Source organism: Rhizoctonia solani, chromosome 2 (genome assembly GCF_016906535.1).
Source record: "Rhizoctonia solani chromosome 2, complete sequence".
In the NCBI taxonomy this organism is placed as follows: Eukaryota; Fungi; Basidiomycota; class Agaricomycetes; order Cantharellales; family Ceratobasidiaceae; genus Rhizoctonia; species Rhizoctonia solani.
This window is the reverse complement of record NC_057371.1, coordinates 995274-1011426: the sequence shown is the minus strand read 5'-3', so window position 1 is coordinate 1011426 and position 16153 is coordinate 995274. Positions and strand designations below refer to the sequence as shown.

At 45.6% G+C, this 16153-nt stretch overlaps 7 protein-coding genes across 7 annotated transcripts; 1 reads left to right on the top strand and 6 right to left on the bottom strand.

Moving 5' to 3' along the window:
- Nucleotides 1-483: 483 nt before the first annotated feature.
- RhiXN_04923 (Retrotransposable element Tf2 protein) lies at nucleotides 484-984 on the bottom strand (the record flags this gene model as incomplete). The annotated part of the gene is made up of 1 exon (XM_043324739.1): nucleotides 484-984. One exon carries the CDS (start codon nucleotides 982-984, stop codon nucleotides 484-486), a length of 501 nt encoding a protein of 166 aa, XP_043177158.1.
- Nucleotides 985-1102: 118 nt separating this feature from the next.
- On the bottom strand, nucleotides 1103-3668 carry RhiXN_04922 (Retrotransposable element Tf2 protein; the record flags this gene model as incomplete). The annotated part of the gene is made up of 6 exons (XM_043324738.1): nucleotides 1103-1330; nucleotides 1427-1626; nucleotides 1702-1744; nucleotides 1800-3111; nucleotides 3176-3428; nucleotides 3494-3668. 6 exons carry the CDS (start codon nucleotides 3666-3668, stop codon nucleotides 1103-1105), a joined length of 2211 nt encoding a protein of 736 aa, XP_043177157.1.
- A 699-nt stretch (nucleotides 3669-4367) lies between these two features.
- Nucleotides 4368-4786, bottom strand: RhiXN_04921 (uncharacterized protein; the record flags this gene model as incomplete). The annotated part of the gene is made up of 2 exons (XM_043324737.1): nucleotides 4368-4601; nucleotides 4661-4786. 2 exons carry the CDS (start codon nucleotides 4784-4786, stop codon nucleotides 4368-4370), a joined length of 360 nt encoding a protein of 119 aa, XP_043177156.1.
- Nucleotides 4787-4870: 84 nt separating this feature from the next.
- Nucleotides 4871-5239, bottom strand: RhiXN_04920 (uncharacterized protein; the record flags this gene model as incomplete). Its single annotated transcript, XM_043324736.1, has 1 exon — nucleotides 4871-5239. One exon carries the CDS (start codon nucleotides 5237-5239, stop codon nucleotides 4871-4873), a length of 369 nt encoding a protein of 122 aa, XP_043177155.1.
- A 3050-nt stretch (nucleotides 5240-8289) lies between these two features.
- RhiXN_04919 (Retrotransposable element Tf2 protein) lies at nucleotides 8290-10189 on the bottom strand (the record flags this gene model as incomplete). The annotated part of the gene is made up of 4 exons (XM_043324735.1): nucleotides 8290-8430; nucleotides 9203-9761; nucleotides 9828-9860; nucleotides 9918-10189. The coding sequence occupies 4 exons, from the start codon at nucleotides 10187-10189 to the stop codon at nucleotides 8290-8292; spliced, it is 1005 nt and encodes a 334-aa protein (XP_043177154.1).
- A 129-nt stretch (nucleotides 10190-10318) lies between these two features.
- Nucleotides 10319-11285, top strand: RhiXN_04918 (uncharacterized protein; the record flags this gene model as incomplete). Its single annotated transcript, XM_043324734.1, has 4 exons — nucleotides 10319-10618; nucleotides 10677-10811; nucleotides 10854-10863; nucleotides 10921-11285. The coding sequence occupies 4 exons, from the start codon at nucleotides 10319-10321 to the stop codon at nucleotides 11283-11285; spliced, it is 810 nt and encodes a 269-aa protein (XP_043177153.1).
- A 2839-nt stretch (nucleotides 11286-14124) lies between these two features.
- Nucleotides 14125-16093, bottom strand: RhiXN_04917 (Retrotransposable element Tf2 protein; the record flags this gene model as incomplete). Its single annotated transcript, XM_043324733.1, has 7 exons — nucleotides 14125-14501; nucleotides 14561-14912; nucleotides 14960-15125; nucleotides 15183-15472; nucleotides 15515-15616; nucleotides 15691-15827; nucleotides 15886-16093. The coding sequence occupies 7 exons, from the start codon at nucleotides 16091-16093 to the stop codon at nucleotides 14125-14127; spliced, it is 1632 nt and encodes a 543-aa protein (XP_043177152.1).
- Between the last annotated feature and the right edge of the window lie 60 nt (nucleotides 16094-16153).

Here is a 16153-nt window from a genome sequence, read left to right as displayed (position 1 = left end):
GCCCTACAACAACTAACTAAGTAACTATGGTGACCAAAGCCCTACAGGCAATGACCAGCTAGGTAACTACAACACAAAGGCTGCTTAAGGCAGTGAGCTATCTAAGTACTAGGTAAGTTACTGGGCTTAAGGCCCTTGTACAGTGTTGTGATGCAACAAGAGATAATTGACCTGGGTGTTACCATGGTTGGTTGGCCTCTTTATATATTACAAGGGAAAGCTAATTACAAATACAACATATGCAATACTATATCAATAAGAACCCTGCTCTGCAGTTGGCCTTACTCATGTATATGTGTCACTGATGTGTCATGATGACATCATAGGTGGAGGTGGCTACATATGCTTGGTAAGCGCAGAAGGGGACATGGTTGGCGCTTAGTGTAAGATATAATTGCCACAGTCACATGATCAAAAATGTTGTCTGTTTAACTTTGTTTAAATTTGAGAAAATTGGAATAAATGTCCTTGGTATAAGTGTATCTACAACACTGCCCCCCCTCTAAGGGCCTTGGCAGTGCCAAGGGCCTTCTTTTTCATCTCTTCCTCATACTTCTTTAATATTTTCCCCACATTTTTCAAGTTTTCCTGGGGTTCCCACATGTTTTCTTCTGGTCCATAGCCCTTCCATTTGACTCTGAAGAACCATTTTCTGTCCCTTTCTTCTATATCCATGATCCCTTTGACCTTGTACCCTTCCTTGCCATCTATGATAATAGGTGGTGGCCTGTTTTCAAAGTTCCAGTTTTCATCCCTCTTGACTTTGGACAGTAGTCCTATGTAGAAGATGTTGTGAACTTGCATGGATGATGGCAGCTCCAGTTGGTAGGCACAGTTGGAGATCTTTTCAATAACCCTAAAGGGTCCCACTTGTTGGTTGGTGAGTTTTGGACTCAGAGTTTTGAGTTTAAGGTTTTTGGTGTCTGGCCAAGCTTCTTCCCCAACCTTGAATTCCCACAGTTCCCCTTCTTCTCCAGCTCCCATTTGTGACTTAGATTGCTGGAGGGCCAACTCAATTTCCTTTCATTGTGCCTCCATATGGTTTGCAAGGTTGTCTGCTTTGGGTACATCTGTTGGGATTGCTTGGAGTCAGGGTGGGTTCCTATCTGTGGAGTGCCTTGAAGGGTGTCATGCTGGTCATGCTGTGAACTGCATTGTTGTATGCAAATTCCACCATAGGGAGCCATTTGAACCAATCCTTCCAATTGACTCCTGAGTAGGCCCTCAAGAAGTGTTCCACAGATGGATTCACGTGTTCTGTTTGTCCATTGCTTTGGGGGTGGTAAGCAGACAAGTAGTGAGGGTCTATCCCCAGGCATTGGTATAGAGCCTTCAGGAATCTGTTATTAAATACTCATCTGCAGTCTGATATGGTTTTCTCTGGCATGCTGTATTTCTTCCAGATGTGGCATAGGAATAGATCTACTAATTCTGGGGCCTTGAGTTTCTTGGAACATTCCACCAGAGTTACATATTTGGTGAAACTATCCACAATGACCAGTATGGAGTCATGGTTACCATCCCTTGGGAGGTCTACAATCATATTGTACAAAATATGTTGCCAGGGTCTAGTAGGAAGGTCAAGCAGCTGAGGTGGAATGGATGCATACTTGGGTTTCCTGATCGCTGGCACATTTTGCAAGAATCCACATGCCAATAAGTGTCAGCTTGTATGCCCAGCCATTAGTAGTTCTGTGAGACTAGTTCCAGTGTCCGTTGCCTGCCTGGGTGGCCTGCCAGGGGACTGTTGTGAAAGGTGCATGGCAAGTCTGTTCTCAATGTTCAATGTTGGGAACCACAATGCGTCCTTGGTAGAATAATAGGCCAGCTTCCATTTTGTAATCCTTGAATGCCTGTTTGATGGATGGGGGGGCCTTGGACTCATTCTGGAGGAATTGTAGTATTTCCTCCAGGGATTTGTCTTGGTCCAGGGCAGCCTTGATCTGGTGTTGGAGTTCTTTTTTGGGAGTGACTAGGGTAATATTGGCAAAGACAGGTTCTGGAAGCATAGTTTGATTGCCAGGAGGGACATCTGCATGGTCAGAGCGGCAAGATAGTGCATTGGGCTTGCCAGACTGTTTGCTGGGCCAGTATACAACCTGGAAATGGTATCCTGCTAGCAAGAGGGGCCATCTGGCATGGCAACAGTTGAAAGTCCAGGACTCCTTCCAGTATTCAAGGTTTTGGTGGTTGGTGAAGACAGTGACAGGGTGCAGGGTGCCTTCCAAGAAGATGCACCAATATTTGAATGACCTGATTATGGCTAGTAGTTCCTTGTTGTGGGCGTTGTAATTCTGTTTGGCACCTTTGAGCAATTCTGACAGGAACCCTAATGGATGTAGACGGCTGTCTTCTTGGCATTGGCTCAGTATGGAACCAAGGGCTACTCCCAATGCATTGGTCTCCAGGAAGTATGGCTTTGATGGGTCCGCATGGGCCAATACAGGGGCGTTGGTGATGGCTTCTTTTATTGATTCAAAAGCCCCTTGTTCCTTTTCCAACCATTTCCAGGGAGTATCCTTCTTTACCAGGTTGTGTAGCAGCCAGGCCATGTGACTGAAATTGGCAACAAAGCAGCATAGGGAATTTGCAAATCCAAGGAAGGATTGTACCTCCTTAACCTTGGTGGGCGTTGGCCATTCTTGGACAGCCTGGATCTTGAGCTTATCCAGGCTAAAACCCTTGTCTGATACAATGATCCCTAGATACTTGACCAATGATATGTGGAATGTGCATTTCAAAGCCTTACAGAATAACTGATTGTCCATTAGACACTGTAAAACCTCATGAATGTGCTGCATGTGTGATGTGTTATCCTTGGAGTAGATTAGGATGTTGTCAAGGTAAATGATGACACATACATCCAGTAGGTCCTTGAATAGCTTGTTCATAAAGTGTTGGAAGGCAGCAGGGGCCTTAGTTAGGCCAAAGGTCATGACCAGGGATTTGTACAAGCTGTACTTAGTTTGGAAGGCTGTTTTCCACTTGTCACCCTCTTTGACACAGACATTATTGTAACCCCATCTCAAATCCAGTTTGGTGAAGATCTTGGCACTGCAGAGCTGGGCCATGAGGTCATCAGGGGAAGGTAAGGTACACATTCTTTTTGGTCTGGTTGTTAAGGCAGCGGTAATCAACTACAAGCCTGCAGGAGCTGTCTTTCTTGGGAACAAACATGACCAGTGAACTGATGGACAACTTGCTGGGGCAAACCTTGCTGGCCTTTAATTTGTCCCTGAGCCAATCCTTAAGAGTAGTGGATTTGGTGTCTGTCATACTGTACAGGGGAGAATTCAAGGGGCCTTCTTTGGTGAGCTCAATCCCAATGTCATAATGCTGGTGTGGGGGAAGCTTATAGAATTCTTCCTCCCCAAATACCTTAGCGCACTGGTGGTATTCTGGGGGTACTCCTTCAAGGGGGTTCTTGTCTGCTTCCTCTTCCTTGGCAATGTTTATGTGTTCCAGTGGAGTATGAGGAAAAGTGAGTGTGCACAATTCCAATCAATTTCTGGATTGTGGGCATCCAACCATTTCAATCCCAAGATGGCAGCATGAGACCCTGTGTTACAGATAAGGAAGGTTTTGGTCATGTGCTTGCCATCAAGGGAGAAGGTAAGATTGGCCTTCTTCCAGATTTTACCAGCCTGGGGGCTCAATCCATTGAGCATATTAACAGTGTGTGGAGTGGGGAGGTCTTAGGGGTAGGTGCAATGCCTCAGCAGTTTGTGGGTGTAAAAATGAAGAGGTTGCACCTGAATCTATCAGGACTTCTAGTGATTCTGCTTGTTTCTCTGGCTTGACTGAAATTATGAAGAGTGGTGAATTTCTATGTGACAATATATTACAAATTTCAAGATTACAGCCAGAGTCCTTTGGGTCCTTGTGCGTGGCAGCAGGTACCCTTAGTCTTTTCTCAATTTGGGTCCAGACTCTTTGCCAATCTTGGCAGCTTCTTGGGCTTCCCTGATCCTCCCTTGGGGGTTGCCTTCCATCCTGTCCAGCATTCTGCAAACTTATGCCCATTTCCTGCATTTGATGCAAGTGCCTTTGGCATGGCAGTGGTTATGCTCCTCTTCCAACACAAAGTTGTGGTTGTTGGAGAGTTTTTTCTATGTCAAGGCTGGTTGGCCAGTACTTTCCCCCCTATTGGGGGGGACAAGCTACCAGACTTATTACCCTTTGGCAGGTGGCTGGTGCGCTCCTCTTGGAGGCATTATCAATGACTAGTGCTGCGTTCTGCAGCTCTAGGATAGGGGGTGGCATTTGCAGGTTGCAATTTGCTGGCTGACCTCCCAATGAAGGCCTTGTGCAATTGGCCCCTGAGAGCCACATTGTTCCAATCCAATTCCATTGCCAGGGTGCAGAACTTAGTAATATAATTGGCGCATGTGCCAGTCTGTGTGGGCAATGTGATTTTCTGCTGCCCTTGTGGCGCCTGGATCCCCAAAGCCCAGGAGTTCCCTTTTGAAGTCATCTGTATTCTGGATGATTGCGCAATGGGACCCTAATAGGTCTAGATGTGGGTGGGCCCACATGCTGGCAGCATCATCCATGTTCATCAGCAAGAACAAGAGGATTTCTGTTTGGGTAGTGAACATCCTCTGGTTGAGCCAAACCCATGCAAGCATGCAGGTCAGCCATTGCTTAGCCTTGCTTCAACCTTCCCCTTGTAAGGGTCCAGATGGTCTACTTTGACAGCTGCATATTGAGGGGTGGCGGCTGTAACTGGAGCTGGAGGGGGAGGTGTAGGCATTTGGACAGAGTGCGCCAAATAAAGTGGGGACATGGGGGGGTGGACTGGTTGACAGGAGTGGGCTGGTAGAGCCCAGGGATGGATCTGGTTGGGCCTGTAAAGGCTGGGTGGAGTTGGTTAGCCTCTTGCATAGGCTTGGTTTTGGGTCAGGGTCAAGGGGTTTCCTTGACCGTAGGGGGAGCTTTCTGGTCCTCCAGGGTACTTGGCTGAGGGACTGGGGAGCCCTAACCTCAAGGCAATCAACAGTTTGGGAGATGCTCTTGACAATTGAGCAGGTCTCCATGATGGCTTTGGCTTGCTTGCCAAATTTTTGTTCAAGGCAGTCCAATTGTCCTTGGACCCCCAGAGGAGGCAGATGACCCATTCAAGGGTTGCTTCTCTAACACCATTCTTGTCAACAGCAGGGGCTGCCAGTAGTTGGGGTTCCATGTCTCCCAGATGGATTTTGGTTTGGCTTCTAGAGGGAGGCCAGGAGCAGGTAGCCATGGAATGTATGGGGTAGGACCTGCCAGCATGGGAGGAGGCCCTGCAGGACAAGTGGGTGGGGTGAGAGAGGTGATGGTGGGCAAGTTGGAGTGATGGAGGCTACAACAGCCAGGTAGTGCCTATATCAGGACTTATGAGCACTTTATTGTGCTAACGCTAAGAGCTTGCATCAACTGCCTAGCATTGGACAGTCTCCACAACCAATCAACAGCTGTGTTTGGGCGTGATGTGGAGCAAGGTTTCTGCAAGTAGGTGAATCTGCTGTCTAGCTCTGCTGACAAAGGGTGCAGCAACTGGGGTATGCAGACAATTAGAAGCTGTCTGCCTTATAGTAATTTGGTACTAGGTGGGACCAACATGGTTTGATTACTGACAGCAAAAGGCAAGTTCAATCACCTGATTTCCCTTGTACTAGTACAGGAGCTCTTCTTGTTTGTTAGGTCTTAGTGGATATGGTGACAACCAACACAAGGTCAATTACCTAGTGTCCTAGACATCTGGTGAGACATTGAGGGCACAGGTGCTTGTGGGGGTGGTACAATAAAGGAACCACTTAATGCAGTGAAGGGGAGCCCTACAACAACTAACTAAGTAACTACAGTGACTAAAGCCCTACAGGCAATGACCAGCTAGGTAACTACAACAAGAAGGCCACTTAAGGCAGTGAGCTAGACTGAGCAGCAAAAGTATTGCAGGTCAGGAGAGGTCAAAAGTTTATGTCCATTGCTGAGCAGCCAATCAGTGAATCCCATCCAAATTATACTGACACATGTGGCCATTGCGGCACTATGTTTTAGCACAAAATCTCACAAATCCATCAAGACCTAAGCTCACAACCCCACTTTTGCTGTAATGCAACCTGCAAAACCTTTGCCAGTTGTATTGAGCATCTTAAAAATCTGCACATAACTGACTGTGCAGTTCAGTATAAGTTCTGGTTTTTTGCACACACATTCTCAGTTATATGGGCCACTTTTGGGCAGAATATCAGCTTGTTCCACCCATTAGGGACTGTGTAACATAACTGTCTTCTCAGGGCCAGCTAAAAATACTCAAAATTGCAGTTGCATTGAACTCAAGGCACTGTGTGGGCTGGAAATAATATAGAGTATTTTAGGCAGCTACTGGTACCTAGCAAAGCAGTTTTTATGACCTTCACATAACTGGGACTGGCAATATAAGAGATTGCAGTGGGTTAGGCTGTATGAGCTGAAAGTTGAAATGCTACTCATAAGCTGGAATCCAAGCCAAATGACATATGACTTCTAGCAGTAGTAGACACAGGTCAAGGGTATGCTGAGATCAGTTATCTAGGGCAGCAGTGATGTGTACAGAAAGATAGCACGCAGTATACACAGAGATTGCAGCCCATGGGTGGGGTCTCAAATTGAACAGGTTCTACCTCTGTGATTGTCAATCAGGAAACAGCCAATTATCTGTCATCTGGTCTGTCCAAGAGTAACCTTCTACTGTATGAGTTTCAACCTCTTCCAATTCACAATCACAGAGTTAGAACATGTTCAGTTTGAGACCCCACCCATTGCCTGCAATCTCTGTATATACTGCATGCTATCTTTCTGTACACATCACTGCTGCCCTAGATAACTGATCTCAGCATACCCTTGACCTGTGTCTACTACTGCTAGAAGTCATATGTCATTTGGCTTGGATTCCAGCTTATGAGTAGCATTTCAACTTTCAGCTCATACAGCCTAACCCACTGCAATCTCTTATATTGCCAGTCCCAGTTATGTGAAGGTCATAAAAACTGCTTTGCTAGGTACCAGTAGCTGCCTAAAATACTCTATTATTTCCAGCCCACACAGTGCCTTGAGTTCAATGCAACTGCAATTTTGAGTATTTTTAGCTGGCCCTGAGAAGACAGTTATGTTACACAGTCCCTAATGGGTGGAACAAGCTGATATTCTGCCCAAAAGTGGCCCATATAACTGAGAATGTGTGTGCAAAAAACCAGAACTTATACTGAACTGCACAGTCAGTTATGTGCAGATTTTTAAGATGCTCAATACAACTGGCAAAGGTTTTGCAGGTTGCATTACAGCAAAAGTGGGGTTGTGAGCTTAGGTCTTGATGGATTTGTGAGATTTTGTGCTAAAACATAGGACCGCAATGGCCACATGTGTCAGTATAATTTGGATGGGATTCACTGATTGGCTGCTCAGCAATGGACATAAACTTTTGACCTCTCCTGACCTGCAATACTTTTGCTGCTCAGTGTAACAAACAGTCCAATGTATTGACTTACTTCAAAATGCAAAGCCAGTTGGAACTGACAGATCTGTCACTTCTGTTAGTGCATATTGTCAAGAATCTTGTCTTTCCAAACCCAGAATTTGATAATCACACACTATAGCCCATAAGATCCAACACATGCCACTGATTGGCAAGGTCAATGTCTCACTGAGCATGAACTGCATTGCATATCATCTTGTTTTAGCATAGTCTGAGCCTACAGTCAACGCATACAGCCAAACTGGGTGTCTGGATACTTGTTGTCAGTGCTAGTACCATAGGCCCAAGCTGAGTTGCAACAGTTTGGTCCTCTACCTACATCCAGTGTAGTTGGGCTTCACACAGTGCCTTCAAAAGACTCCACATTCCTTCTGATTTCTTTATTGTTTTATCCCAGGCAGTACTGGGGCTCCCAATGTGTCTCTCTCACAGGAGACACATAGCCCAGTGTCCAGCAAGTGTCTGGTATACTGAAGAACAGTGGGAATGGGAGGGGAGCTGGCACATGTTCTTCTGTTGGCCTGGGAGTGTCTGGGCATGGAGGAGGTGTCACAGGCAAGTTGAGAGCAGTACTGTAAGCTGGTGGGTTGGATGGATAGAATAGGATCAGGTTTTGCATTGCCTGAGTGAGCTCCCTTGCTGTGGGAGGCACAGAGACAGTGGGTCAAGGGGTAGCAAACCCATGGCAATGCCATTGTGCAAAGTCCCTGAAAGCACCAGGATTGGAGGCAATGAAAAGCCAACTGCAATATTCCCTTTTTCCATACAGGGCGCTGGAGCCATCTGCACTATTGGGATCAAGCCAGTACATCAATCCCCTCTTGGGGTGCTTGTAGACATTGCACTTGATGAATCTCATCTTGTTCTAGCTGCTGGTGCTCATCAGGCCATGTATGATGTTGGCAGTGCTGTGCAAATGTGCCTTCATCTCCTCTGGCCTGTTGAGAACATAGAAGTCAACATTCATGCAGTGATTGTAAGTATCCTAGACTTGGTCTGGGACAGCATGGGTGTGGTGCTTGCAGCCAAGGGAGTATAATCAAAAGTTGTATAAGGCATCAAGGAGACTATCTACAACAACAAGGCATCTAACTACAACAGACAAGCTGCTTAAGGCAGCAATGAGTTATCCAAGTACAGTGGCAACAATGCTTAAGGTGCTCAGCAAAGTGTCTACTTGATAATGATTACCCAACTGTAAGGTCCTTGTACACTGAGTGGGATGCAACAAGAGGTAATCAACCTAGGGATTACCATGGTTGATTGCCCTCCTTATATATTGTTCTAAGGCAGTGTTAAATACAAATACTGTAACCAATAAGAAGCCAACTCCATCAATGGCCTTACTCATGCATACATGTCACCTATGATGTCATTAAGGTGAAGGTTGCTATGTAGCTGACTAAGCAGAGGAGGGGATGTGGCAAGGTGCTTAGGGTATGATATAAGCCCCAAAGTCATGTATTAGGTAAGTCTGTTTGTCTCTGTTTAAATTTGAGAAAATTGGAATAAATTCCAGGTATATGTGTATGTCTATATCAGTAAGGAAGGGTGTCAATTGATTGAAAAGCAGGCATATTGAGATAGAGCAGAGCACAGGAATGAAGAATTGAAGCAGGGTTTAGCAATTAGAGCATGCAGAACAGCTATGTGTGCAGCTTTGGACTTGGAAAGATGCTTAACCACCTTGCCTCTTTTAACTCTACACACATTGGCAGGAATAGTGTCTTTGGTGGCTGGGGCATCTGGACAATTGGCAAAGAAGTTGCGCAATTCATCCTTACAATGCTGTAGATTCATGGCTGGTTCCCATGTGTCCTCATGAGGCACATATCCCTTCCATCTGACCCTGTACTTCCAGATTCCATCTTCTGCTGCCCAGTCTACAGATTTGTCCACCTCATACTCTTCTTCCCCTTCTGCTGTGATCACAGGTGGCAGAGGAACAAATGTGCAATCAAACTCTGTGTCCTGTTTGAAAGCAGACAACAAGCTAACATGGAACACATCATGGATCTTCATTGTCTCAGGGAGAGCCAGGCAATAAGTGTGAGAGCCCACTCTTTCTATGATGGGGAAAGGGCCATACTGTTTATGGTCTGGCTCTTTATTGGGACGCTGCAACATGATATTGGAAGCCAGAAGCCAAAATTTGTCTCCTGGTTGGAACTTAGGAGGTGGTTTCCCTGTGTCTGCCTGTTTGTAGCACTCCTGAGCCCATTTGATTGATACCTGTACTTCATAAATAGTTTCAGCCAGTTGTTTGGCTCTAACATCAGCAACAGGTGATCAAGTGGGTTCCAAAATTGGGGAAATGACAGGAGAGCAGCTATACACAATCTCAAATGGTGATTTCCCTGTTGCTTTGCTTGTGGCATTGTTGTGAGCAAATTCAGGTAGTGGGAAGCAATCAACCTAATCAGACTGTCTGTGATTGATGAAAGAGTGCGGATAAGCCTCTAGCCAGTGGTTCTTGATCTCAGTTTGTCCATCAGATTGTGGGTGGTAAGCCGTAGAGAAGCTGGGGTTGATTTGCAGAGATTTGTAGAGTGCCTTGAGGAACTTGGAGGTGAATGTAGTGCCTCTGTCAGACACAGCATGCTTGGTAGTGCCATGCAGCTTCCAAACATGCTCCAAGAACATCTGCACTACATCTTCAGCAGTAGCAGCTTCCTTGCAGGGAGTCAAGTGCATCATTGAGAAGCAGTCTACAACCACTAGAGAGGTGAGGCAGGAGAGAAATTCATCATTGAAATTTCACTCAATGCAATTTCAAATTTTACTCAACATTCAACTCTAACTTGAACAACCTCACAGCCAACCCTAATGGCTCCCAGAGTCTGTCAAAAACACAAGGGATCTAACAAATCATGTAGAGACAACAACACTGATAATATTGATAAAGAAGCTGCAGCTGAAACCTCTCAAGGTGCATGTCCACTCACCAGCAAAGAAACCAATGCCATGCTCATTACTGCTGTCAACTGCAACCCTTGGGGCAAGGAACATGGAAACATTGGCAACACTTGGGATGAAGTGGCCAATGTGGTAGGCAATTCAATGTCTGTTACTTGGAAATTCACAACAGCAGTTATAAAGAAGAAAGTCAACAAGTGTATTGATTTGGTATGCTCTTTTGCAATAAACTAACCATTAATAACTCACCCAGCTTTGTATATTGTAGCACAAAGGGCATAAACCACAAACACAGTTTTCAAACAGTGAAACTGGTATTTATCACTCTCAGATTGATCTCATTTGTGGGCTGAAGGAGACTGCTGAAAGGAAGAAGGAGCAGGGAGTGGTAGAGAAATCCAATGTAAGCTAATCAACACTATATCAACATATAACCCCTCTTAAGCAAGCTGCTTGTAATGAACATCAGGGCTAATTAGCTTGGGATGCAGCACTTACAACATTCACCCAAGGCATTGGCAACCCCTCCTCACCTCCTGCATCACTGCCAATTGACCCTGATGTGGGACTAGATCACACTACTTGTAGTAACAAGACAACCCCCTCCTCTCCCAGATGCTCCCAACAGCTTGACCTAGTTATTGAAGCACTTGAAAATGTAACCAAAGCAGAGAATACACAACATGGGATCCTAATTGCAGCAAATGAAAACAACTCAGAGTGTTTTATGGAGCTGGCGCAGGGTATGCAGGTGGTTGCTCAAGCCCAGGTAGAGTCAAACCAGCTAACCCAGGAACTAACTTCTCAAAACTGGCCAGCTGCCACAACCTCCAAGCATGCTTGTGATAGTGCAACTATACCAGAGGAAGCCCCTTGAAAGCAAGTCACTTGTGCTCATCCTGCCTCTTAGCTCCTGTTTTCAGATGTATATAAATATATACCTTATCTAGATCAATCTTCTCTTTTGCTGTGGAGATAATTGTGTCTGTAGTTCCATATGCAGGATCACCATAAGTAAACATTTGTTGCCCCAGTAATCCATAAGCATGCCTGTTGAACTCCTCTTTGAGTCCTGATGTAGCAAGCACAGCACTATCAGCACAACACCCCTCAATTGGTAATGAACAATGCACAATGTCCTTTGGGAGCAGCAATTGCATTATACTTGTTTGCATGTTGCCATTTGTACCCATTGTAGTTGATGCGCTGGTGTTGCTTGGGCCAACAGATTGAATGAAATGTCACATTGACAAAGCCCCGGACATTAGGAATGTGACAGCCTTGGCTTAATACAGCTTAAGCATATTTATCAAGGCATGCATGAGGAGCTTATTATTAAACCCAGCAAGGAAGGGCTCATTCCATGTCTTGAATATGTAGTTACTCAACTGGGTAACTAAGGCTGAAAGCGTTTGACATTAAAGCCCAAATACACTCTCCAAGTCAATAAGTAAACCAGACATCAAACAACCTAGTAGTATTGAAAGAGCAATGTTTGCAGGGATAGAATTCCTCCATTTAGTGATCAAAGGGTCCAGTACGCATAGCAGAAATGCTAGATACTTGATCTGTATCTTGCTAAATCTATCAGGCATACAAGCAACAAAGTAGAATCAAAACTGGGTAGGTCAAAGCAAAGATGTGCAAAGTAGAGAACATGTTTCTTTGGCAAAACTCCCATGCAGTACAAGTATATTGACGCTGATTCAAACCAGTGTGTGTGTGTGACTACATGAGCGCCAATCAGGAAGCCTGGAGCTGGTGTGCAGTGGTTTATGCGTAAAAGTGTTACATAGATGGTTTCTGTGGGTCCCCAGAGGTAGCGGGCTATACATAGTAAGAATAATCTGCAAACTAGGCGGGTTTTTGGTCATTCTTAGGGGGACAGATTGCGCATGTAAAATTTACACTTTGACCTTTGTGAGAACATAACCTGTAACACGTGTTCTAATAATGATTCCCCACAAAATTTGGCATTACAACCTCATTCACACCCAGCTATATACTCATACAGTTGTAGGTAAAGTGATGTAGAAATCATATAGTGGCACAAATTTTGACAGGTGGTTGTTTGGAAATCTACTTATAGCAATATGAAATTCACTCCTGCCTAACTTGTCTACTGAAACACTGTCATATCCCTTACACTTGGGAAACTTGACAATGAAATCATATGAGATGTCTTCCCAGGGACCAGAAAGGGCAGAAAGCAGTTGGAGAGTATAGTTATGTACATGTCCCCTACTTCTTTGGCAAATTTCACAAAACTCCACATAGTGATTGACTTGAATTTTCATTGCAGGCCAGTAGTAGTGACATCTGATGAGCTCCAGAGTTTGTGCTCTTCCTTGGCAGCCAGAAGCAGGAGAATCATGGAAGGACAGGAGCTGCTGTTTGAACCCAAGTTCATCTGGCACAACTATTCTTCCTTGATACAGAAGTAGACCATCCATTGTATAGTCCTTGAACTTCTGTACAACGCTGTTATCATGAGCCTCACCTCCTGACATGGCTATGTATTGCCTGTTGCTTCCTCCCCAGTGCATGTGTCTAGGGAACTCTTAGACATCCCATCTGTATCCATCTGGTCTGTTTGTATGTTTCCTGTCTTCCTTGTTTAGGTTCCTCCCACTTCCTTGTTCCCTTCTTGCACTTAGTCCGGACTTACTCTGTTCTGAGTGCCTCTATCTTGTTTATCTTGCTGCATACCAGTCTAGTTTACTGTGCAGAGCTTCTGAGCCAAATGCTATATTTGCCGCCCAGTTGTGCAGCCCAGACAACTTCCCTTCCCATGTTTTTACTCCCTTTTACTTTTGTTTTAAAGAAGACTATGAAGTGGCGTGGAAACCCTAAGAACAATTCACCTTGTCAATTTCCCACTTCCTTATCTGTGTGAATTGTCTCATTATCTCACAGCAGTCATTTCATTCTTGGTTGCAACATTGTGAATTGTTCTTTCCTGGCTGTAGCTAATCTATCAACCTAGACATCACTCAGGTTATCATTCCCACATTTACTTCTTATGGTTCTCTCCTCCCATGCCACAGAGCGCATTGGGTTATTGCACACTGCCAACTGGGCTATCCTCTCATTGATTCTGACAGACTCAAAACCCTTACCTTGATACACCTCCCAGATTGCATGTAATCTGCATCAGACACTATGGCAGACATCAACTCACGCAAATCAACAATGGCCTTGCTTGCACTGAGGCAGGCATCCTGTCACAACCAAGAATGAATGATTGCTGTGAGATATTGAGACGATTCACACAGATGAGAAAGTGGGAAATCGACAAGGTGAATTGTTCTTGGGATTTCCAAGGCAATTCACAGTCTTCTTTTATAACAAAGTGAAAAGGGGTAGATACAGGGACAAGGGACGGTGTCCAGGCTGCACAACCTGGAAGCAAGATAGAGCATATGGCTCAGAAGCTCTACACATTGAACCAGGCCGGTGCGCAGCAGGATAAGCAAGATGCAAGTACTTAAAGCAGAATAAGTCTGGACTAAGTGCAAGAAGGGAACAAGGAAGAGGGAAGAACATAAACAGGGAAGATAAGAGCAATGCAAACAGATGAGATGGATACAGATGAGTCTCCCAGACAAGTACACTGGGGGATGAAGGAAGTGACAGTCAACACATAATCATGTCAGGAGGTAAGGCTCATGACATTGCCCCCCCTCAAAAGCCCTTAGGCAGTGACAAAGGGCTGCTTACATCCATTCAGAACAATCAATGGCAAGTAACTCCTCAAAACTAAACAGCTCCTCATTCTTCCTGCCTTCAAATGTTTCCACATTCCTTCTTATCTCCTCATTGCCCCATCCTAGGTAGCTCTGAGGCTCCCATTGTGTTTCTCTCACTGGAGATGAGTATCCTGGGGTCCAGCAAGTGTCTGGTGTGCTGGAGAACAGGGGGAAGGGCAAGGGTGCTGGTGCATGCGCCTCTGTTGGCCTGGAGTGTCTGGGCATGCTGGAGGGGTCACTGGCGTTGCTGGCCTGCTTGTATAGGCCAGTGGGTCCGCTGGGTAAAGCAGAATGAGGTTCTGCATTGCCTGGGTCAGCTCCCTTGCAGATTGGAGGTGTGGAGACTGTAGGGGTGGGGTAGCAAACCCATGGCAATGCCATTGTGACAGATCCCTGAAGGCACCTGGATGGGAGGCAATGAAATGCCACCAGCGGTACACTTGCTTTCCATACAATGTATCTAATCCTTCTTCTCCCCTGGGGTCAAGCCAATAGAGGAATCCCCACTTGGGGTGCTTGTACACGTTGCGCTTGAAGAACCTGACCTTGTTGCAACTGCTGGCGCTCATCAGAGCATGAATGATGTTGGCAGAGCTGTCCAGGTGTGCTCTCATTTCTTCTGGGCCGTTCATGATGTAGCAATCGATGTTGAGGCAAGGATCGTAGGCCAAGGCATTGATGGAGCTGAAAGTGGGCATGCTGGGATAGTGGGGAGCGCAAGAAGAGCTTAGCAGGGCGAGTTTTGGCAGTGAGAGCTTGAAAAGTGACAAAGCGGGCAGTTTTGACTTGCTGAGTTTTTGACCATCTTGCCTCTTTTAACTTTGCGCGCATTTGCAGGGATGGGGTTGTTAGTGGCTGGGGCATCCGGATAATTAGCAAAGAAGTTGCGCAATTTGTCCTTGCAACGCTGTAGATCCTTGGCTGGTTCCCATGTGTCCTCATGGGGCGCATATCCCTTCCATCTGACCCTGTACTTCCAGATTCCGTCTTCTGCTGCCCAATCTACAAATTTATCTACTTAATACTCTTCTTCTCCTTCTGCTGTGATTACAGGTGGCAGAGGGGTGAATGTGCAATCAAACTCTGTGTCTTGTTTGAAAGCAGACAACAAGCTAACATGGAACACATCATGGATCTTCATGGTCTCAGGGAGAGCCAGGCAATAGGCGTGAGAGCCCACTGTTTCTATAACAGGGAAAGGGCCATACTGCTTATGGTCTAGCTTTTTATTGAGGCGCTGCAACATGATATTGGAAGCCAGAAGCCAAAATTTGTCTCCTGGTTGGGACTCAGGAGGTGGTTTCCCTGTGTCTGCCTGTTTGTAGCACTCCTGAGCCCATTTGATTGATGCCTATACTTCCTGAATTGTCTCAGCCAGTTGCTTGGCTCTGTCATCAGCAATAGGCAATCCAGTGGGTTCAAGGAGTGGTGAAATGACAGGAGAACGGCCATACACAATCTTAAAAGGCAATTTGCCTGTTGCTTTGCTTCTGGCATTGTTATGAGCAAATTCAGCCAGTGGAGCCAATCAACCCAATCAGGCTGTCTATGATTGATGAGGGCATGTAGGTAAGCCTCTAGCAATTGGTTCTTGATCTCAGTCTGCCCATCAGATTGTGGGTGATAAGCAGTAGAGAAACCAGGAGTGATTTGCAGGGATTTGTAGAGCGCTTTAAGGAACTTGGAGTTGAATGTAGTCCCTCTGTCAGACAGTGCGCTAGGGAGTACCATGTAGCTTCCAAACATGCTCCAGGAACATCTGAGGTACATCCTCAGCAGTAGCAGTTTCTTTGCAGGGAACCAGGTGCATCATCTTTGAGAAGTGATCTACAACCACCAGGATGCTGTCATAACCCTTACACTTGGGGAACTTGACAATGAAATCATGAGATGTCTTCCCAGGGGCTTGCTGGGACAGAAAGCAGGTTGAGAGCATAGTTGTGTACATGGCCCATGCTTCTTTGGCAGATTTCACAGGACTCCACATAGCCATTGA